We start from the raw sequence: 7,450 nt of genomic DNA on the forward strand, positions 1-7,450 counted from the left end.
AGTATTTTCATTCTCCACTTTTCTCCTTTAGAATCTAATAAAAGATTTAGCTTGTGTTTCTGGCACTAATAGAGTCCTGCCTTTTTTTTTACTCTATTAGGACTTCAAAAGCAATAATGGCACTTGGCCAGACATGATAACATATGTTTCCAAGATGGGGAACAACCTCTTATAAAGGGAAGTAAGTCGAAGGTATTATTGCCCGCATTCTTTTAAAGGCTAGGCCATGTAGGCTCAAAGTTCAGTTCAACTGGGCTCAACCCATTTGTGGTTAATCTTACAAGGATATATTTACAGTTACAATAATAAACAAGTACTTATTGAAACACCTCAAGTTATCCCTCCAGGGTATCCCCACCATCTTCCCTATATAGTCCAAGTCTTAATTGATAAGGAAAGCCATTCTCATCTAGACTCTTACTTTAGCTCCATAAACAAACAAATAAATGAACTGGTCCTCTTACCTACTACACTCCTTATCCTTCTAACAGCCTCCATCCCTTTTCTCCCATTTCCAATACCTCATACCTCCATGAGATTTCCCAATAGAATTCACAGTCTCTTTGCTATATGTGTTTTGTACAAAATTTTCAGGATTTTTACGAAAAACCGTATGCACATAGGAAAACTCTGCCTCCTATCATTTTTTTTTTCTGGCCATGCTGCATGTGGGTCTTATTTCCCCTTCCAGGGATCAAACCCACACCCCCCTACAGTGGAAGCACGGAGTCTTAACTACTGGATGGCCAAGGAAGTCCCTGCCTCCCATCATTTTAATGGGAGTAAAGTACTATGACCATATATGGAAAAATAAGGGACTTCTCTGGTGGTGCAGTGGTTAAGAATCCTCCTGCCAGTGCAGGGGATACGGGTTCAGTCCCTGGGCTGAGATCACACGTGTCATGGAGCATCTAAGCCCATGCACCATAACTACTGAGCCTGAGCTCTAGAGCCTGCATGCCACAAGTACTGAAGCCCATGTGCCTAGAGCCTATGCTCTGCAAAAAGAGAAGCCCGGGCACGCAATGAAGAGTACCTCCTGCTGGCCACAACTAGAGAAAGCCCATGTGCAGCAATGAAGACCAATGCAGCAAAAATAATAATAATAATAATAATAATAATAAAGAAAAATAATACTAAATCAAAAATAGGGCACTAAAATTTTCTGGAGTTTGCTTGTTTGATTCAGTTGTTTTCTTTATTTTAACAACATAGATTAAGGTCACTAATAAAAAATTACAACATAATAAATTAAAGAAATTAAAAATAGGTGAATGAAAAAATTGGGTCGGAAAAAACACAAGAGTGATTGAGAGGGAGAGATGGAGCCAGGAGTGAAGTTTGAGCACAAACTGGGTGCTATAAAGGCACTTTGGTGGCTGAAGTTAGAACCTGATTTGGATCCAGCAGCCAAGACGTAGAAGGAAACATGATCAGTTCCATGACTGACAGAGTCCATAAGACAAATTAATTAATTATTCAAGACTAGCCTAACCATTCCCAGTACTGAAACCTAAAAGAAAATTTTCTTGTGGGTCCTAGTAAGGAAGATACTGAGTAAACAACATCCTCAATAACATCCTGCGATATAAATACGGTTCTTAGGACTGTTTCTTATAAAGTTCCCCAGTGAAGCTGACAGCTTCAGGTCAAAGTTCATCTGAAGTACCCCATCCTTTGAGATCCTAATAAATGGCTCAAAGCTCATCTCACAGCACGTGGGAGACTTATGTACCCACTTCTTTCAACACACATATACGCAATGTTTCTTGGAATTCTGGAGAGGAGACGAGTTGTTTACGCTTTTCCCAGTTACTCTCCACTCTGAACTCCTGCCTTGTCATTGAGTGGATCCACACTGACCCAAAGTGGAGACATAGTGCCTTTTCCTTGAACTCCTGAACCATTTCTCACATAAAGCATTAATGTGTGCAGCCGGCTTTGTTATAGAGGTTGTGAGGGGAGAGATGCAAGTTTAGATCACAATAGCACAACAATATCAAGTTTAATATTGGATGACCCTGCTCTAGTCTGCAAGCTCCAACCTGCTGCTGGGGGGCCTGGTCTTTCCCTTCCTTGCTCCTCTCTTCTCTGTCCTTAGATGTACCCACATGGTTGTTCATTCTCTGTAGTCTCCTTCCATCTCACGCACTCAAGGGCTCCATATCCACCACCCAAGTGGCTTATTACCAGAACAAGCATATAATTTGTTGCTTATCCTTAGTCATTTTTGAGAGTGAGTGTGTTCTATTAAGGATTACACTGGAGCAAGAAGCATGAACCAGGACCGTTCCAGGCAAACTGCGGCACATGGTAAGGCTCTTTATAAAGGTTCCTTCCCTGAAAAAATAGATTCTTGTATTATTTGATATTAATTGTTCCTAAATCTCAGTTCTTTAACCTTTAAGCTCCCAAAACTAGTGTTGGCTTCCTGGAGACATTAGCCAGGGTCCTCTGTTTGCCAATAATAACACAGCAAACATGAATGAGAAAGCCAAAAGCTTCTTGGAGTGCCAAGTTTTACATTATTTGCCTAGTAGGCATAAAATCACAGGCATCAGACATGGAAATTATCCTGAAACACCTGAACTGAAGGCACATAAAACTAGAGACCCTGGATCTCATTGACCAAGTTTGCAAGTTGCTTCCCTTCCTGGGGCACAGGCAAAGAGAATGCTATCCACCCTCTAATCCCAACGTAAAGAAAAAGTCAACAGTGGGGAGTGGCCGGGGGAAGACATTATGCCCAAACTAACTCCTAATCTACCCTTCCTCCTTCTCTCTATCCTCTGTCTAAACACTGGGACCTTGAAGAGATGAGTGTCTGAGGTGAAAGCAGAGAAGGGATACCCTACAGGATCCCACTAACCTTCTCCCCATGAAGATGAACCAACAATTCGAGATAACCCTGGTATCAGCCTACATGCCGTACACACACTAGATCAAATGCAGGGTGCTTGTGTCATCCTACACATTGAAAGTTGTAAATGCTGAACTTTGATGTGAGTGTGTAGGCCTGTTGTGCTGAGCCTTTGAAAGAGGTCCCGTGGACTATTACAAGGATGAATTTCAGACGAGGGAATAACATTCATATCCCCCAGACATTTATTGAGTAAACTTTACAGGCCAGTTCATTTTTCCAGTTAGTGAGAATACAAAAGTAAAGATGGATGGCAGGGCGGAGGGGCGGGGAGATAAATTAGGAGTTTGGGATGAGCATATACACATTACTATACATAAAATAGTAAACAAGGACCTCATATATAGCACAGGGGACTATACTCAATAACCCATAAGGGAAAGGCATCTGAAAAAGAATAGATATAAATATATGTAAATCTGAATCGCTACACCTGAAACTAATAAAACACTATATCAGCTACACACACACACACACACACACACACACAAACACACACACAAGGAAAAGAAAAGAAAAGAAGAAGGAATAAATCAGAGTAGTGTTTTTCAAAGTTTGGTCCAAGAACAACCTGCTGCTGCCAGTTAAAAATACAGATTCTTAGAGTCTTTTCCAGATCTAATGATGCAGCGTCTCAGAAGAGGGTAGAGCCTGGCAATTAACATTTTTAATAAGCACAGGTGATTCTTAATGCACCCTGGAGTTTGAAAAACACTAGAAGATTTCTAAAGTTCCTTCCAAATCTACATTTTTACCACACAATGGCTTTGTGGTGGAGACATTTTTCAGGCATCTTTGAGAGGACTGAACATTTTTGAGAGACAAATGGGCTGAAGTCATCCTTAATAATGTCTCACTATTCCTAGTATCAAACGTTTATTCAGTGCTCATTTGTGCCAAGTATGTGCCAAATATGTGCCAAACACATTAAACACATAATCCCATTTATTCAGGTCAATGTCCTTTAGCCAAAAGCCACCAGACACACCTGTTGTGAAACAAAGGGGTTTGTTACTGGTTACAGTGACGGAGAGAACATACACCATGGGGAAGCATGGACTGTCGCTGTAAGAGGGTTAGAAAGAACCATGATAGGACTTGTACTTTGGTTGGGTGACTTGGGGAAGTGCCTAAAAAGGCAGAAGTTGGACTTCCCTGGTGGTCCAGTGGTTAGGACTCCGCACTTCCACTGCAGGGGGCACAGGTTCAATCCCTGGTCGGGGAACTAAGACCCCACATGCTGCACGGTGCGGCCAAAAAAACAGAATATAAACAATAAAATAAAAAGCAGGAGTTCACTAAATTGGATGTTGTCAGACAGCAAGGGTAATTTTATGATTGGATATCTTAATAGATCTACTCATGGGGAAGGGAGCAAAGAACAAGGATTAAGCTGCCATTGGTATAGAAGCAGCAGTTATCATTTTGGCTGAGAGAGGGCCTGTGTCTGGTATTTTGTGGGTGGCACATTCGCTTTGCTTTTGCCTATGCTTAGACAAAATTACGAAGTCGCCTTATTTTGTCTCATTTCATCATGGTCTCAGGGTAACCTTGCCTCATTTGGTATTTTGTGAGATTGTTTATGTCTAATAGGGAAATATGGCCTAGCTCTGAGGGCCAGACCAGCTTTCAAATATTAGAGGCTGTAGGCCCTTTCTTTCTTTTTCTTTCTTTCTTTCTTTCTCTCTCTCATTCAACATACTATATCCAATGATATAAGTATTATGAAATAACTCTTGCTCTGAGAGGTTGTGTGGCTTGCCAAGTTCATGTGGCTACTAAGTGGACATTCTGAGTCCACGAAGCTTTACTGCCTTCCCCTGGTAAAGGGAAAGCAATCTATAAAGCAATGTACTTCTCAGTCTTGAACCCAATGGTCATAAAAACCTTTCTTTTGGTTCTTATCACAAGTCGGCTACGCGGGGCTGGTTTCCAGTTATATGAAGCGTACTCACCAAAGAGGAAGTTAAAAGCCATGCCTTAAAGCCTTGTCAAAACTAGCAAGAATCAGAATCCAGATTTGTGTCCTGTACTGGATTGACAAGTCCTGTGAAGAAAGCAGTTTTAAGATAGAGTGGTCTCCGTGGTCCAGGAAAATTAGTGCTTGTGGCATTCTGCTTCACCCACAGCCTCTCTGGAATTCTGGGGCACTTCCATAAAGACAGAGATTTTCCCCCCAAAATACACAGGGCATCAATGAATCATATGTATAGAGACGTGAGTTTCAGGTCAGACGTTCAGACTGATGTGCTGATAAATTTATAAAACACTAAGAATCCAAATAAAAGCAACTCTAGGGACTCATCCAGAGCCCGAACAGGACAGCGTTAGAATATACCAGAGAATGAGGGCAGACTAGACAGGCATTTCCACTGAATGCAGCGCGCAGAGGGATCCATAAAATCCCCTTACTCACCCCCGGGGCCCCTTTTGTGTCGTTCCTGCCAACACAGCAGCCGTCCTGCTATATAGACCCGCTGCGCTGCCGGGGCCCTATCACACTGAACTCGCATCATCCGTGTCAACCAGCCATGGGGAAGGTAAACGGAACACAGTGAAATAAAATGGAGCGGGGAAAAATGCCTCTATACAAGATCTCTTATGGGGAGCAAATGATTTAATGTTGAATTATACTTCCTTTGCAGATCACCTTCTACGAGGACCGGGGCTTCCAGGGCCGCTGCTACGAGTGCAGCAGCGACTGCCCCAACCTGCAGCCCTACTTCAGCCGCTGCAACTCCATCCGGGTGGACAGCGGCTGCTGGATGCTCTACGAGCGCCCCAACTACCAGGGCCACCAGTACTTCCTGCGGCGCGGTGACTACCCCGACTACCAGCAGTGGATGGGCTTCAACGACTCCATCCGCTCCTGCTCTCTCATCCCCCATGTGAGTTCAGCTTGATTCCAATCATGCCACCTGAGTGTCCTCACTCTGTTATTGATGGGTGTTAGGGCGAGGGAAGTTTTCCTTTAAATACACCTAAGGGTTAAGTGGGCTTTGGGTAACTACCAAAGCCCAGGTAGATCCCGGCACAAAAACAGCAGAGAATGTAAGGAAGAATTCACTTAGGGAAAGAGTTAGTTTTGTTTTTCATCTTTGCTGCCATTAGGTCAGTCAAAGCTTGTCTGTGACAAATGTAATATCACAATGGGATATAAAACAGACTTGCGAGTGGGAAGCTGTTTGGGCATAAGAAGGCAGTATTTCTAACAAATTAATTTTTACCTATAGTAAAGGAATTGATAATGAACAAATTAGAAAATTTCCACTGCAGACTAGTAAAAATGGAAAACTCTGTTGTTAATATAGGCTATTCAAAGTTATCTTCCAATTTTGGAAAAGATAATTTTTCTTAATTTGGAAAATCAGTTGAATTCTGGTTTCAGACTATTTAAACAAATTTTCCACCAAAGGATGTGATTTTTTTAAATCCTGTTTTAGTGGTAAATTTATGTGTATATGTATATAGCTTTGGGAGATAATATTCATATTAAAATATAGGCAAAATACTTATCATTTTCCCCCAAAATGTAGGTTTATCACCTAGGAATCAAGAAATTATGGAATTAAGAATTAGGAATCAAGATATTTGAGTTCATGATGGATTCTAACCCAGACCCTGAACTTCTTAAAAATTCCGTCTCTCACATAAGAAGTAGAAAATGAGCATTTGTTAAATGCTAGTAGAACACACGTCCATATGAAGCATTCACAGCAATTTCAGAGTCTCAGTTTTGACACTGACAACCTCATGCTCCAACCTGCCAAGTTCATCTCTTGTTTGGTTGTTTTTTCTGCTCTTTCTCTTTGTGGACCGAGCAGACAAGCTCCCACAGGCTGCGGCTGTATGAGAGAGAAGATCACAAAGGCCTCATGGTGGAGCTGAGCGAGGACTGCTCCTGCATCCAGGACCGCTTCCACCTGAATGAGGTCCGCTCCCTCCACGTGCTGGAGGGCTGCTGGGTCCTCTATGAGATGCCCAACTACTGCGGCCGGCAGTACCTACTGCGACCCCAAGAGTACAGGCGCTACCACGACTGGGGGGCCATGGACGCTAAGGCCGGCTCTTTGCGGAGGGTGGTGGATTTATACTAAAATAGTTTCACACTACCATTTTCTCATTTTGGAACCTAATAAAGTATTTAGTCTGTATTGTTGGCAGTCGCTGGCTTCTGTTTTTCTTTCATTGTGTATCAATTAATTCACCTGGAAATACTCCCTCTAAAAGGTAGAGGAGTGGTTAAGAGGAGGCGGGGTCTGTTCTAGAACAGCATCAAGGTAGAATGAGTTTTGAACAAGGCTCAGAAGTGGGGGTGGAGAAAGGAGAGAGCCTGTCTGAGAAATAAAGGCAGATCAAAGGAGAGAAATGGGAGAGGGTGACTGGTGAGAAGGGAGGCATTCAGCTGAGGGCCTAAGGAAGAGCATTCCAGGAGTTTCCATCTGACCCAAGAAGTAGTTGTAAGCCACAGAGTCACAGATGAGTGGTGAGGGCAGCCCATTTGGAAAAAGCCTGATTAGACTCTATAAG

The 7,450-nt window shown here is 42.6% G+C and overlaps 1 protein-coding gene across 2 annotated transcripts; it reads left to right on the forward strand.

The window, feature by feature from the left end:
• The first annotated feature begins 5,451 nt into the window (after nt 1-5,451).
• Nucleotides 5,452-7,017, forward strand: LOC132494931 (gamma-crystallin C). 2 transcript variants are annotated; one of them, XM_060106367.1, is made up of 3 exons: nt 5,452-5,460; nt 5,566-5,808; nt 6,742-7,017. In XM_060106367.1, exons 1-3 carry the CDS (start codon nt 5,452-5,454, stop codon nt 7,015-7,017), a joined length of 528 nt encoding a protein of 175 aa, XP_059962350.1. The 2 variants fall into 2 exon arrangements, with proteins under 2 accessions (XP_059962350.1, XP_059962351.1); XM_060106368.1 differs by having other exon boundaries at nt 6,745-7,017.
• Nucleotides 7,018-7,450: the final 433 nt, after the last annotated feature.

This window comes from Mesoplodon densirostris, chromosome 8 (assembly GCF_025265405.1).
Source record: "Mesoplodon densirostris isolate mMesDen1 chromosome 8, mMesDen1 primary haplotype, whole genome shotgun sequence".
NCBI lineage: Eukaryota > Metazoa > Chordata > Mammalia > Artiodactyla > Ziphiidae > Mesoplodon > Mesoplodon densirostris.

Coding starts and splice junctions, on each gene's coding strand:
- LOC132494931 (XM_060106367.1), top strand. Junction 5,809..6,741: donor CCTGCTCTCTCATCCCCCAT/GTGAGTTCAGCT, acceptor TTGTGGACCGAG/CAGACAAGCTCCCACAGGCT.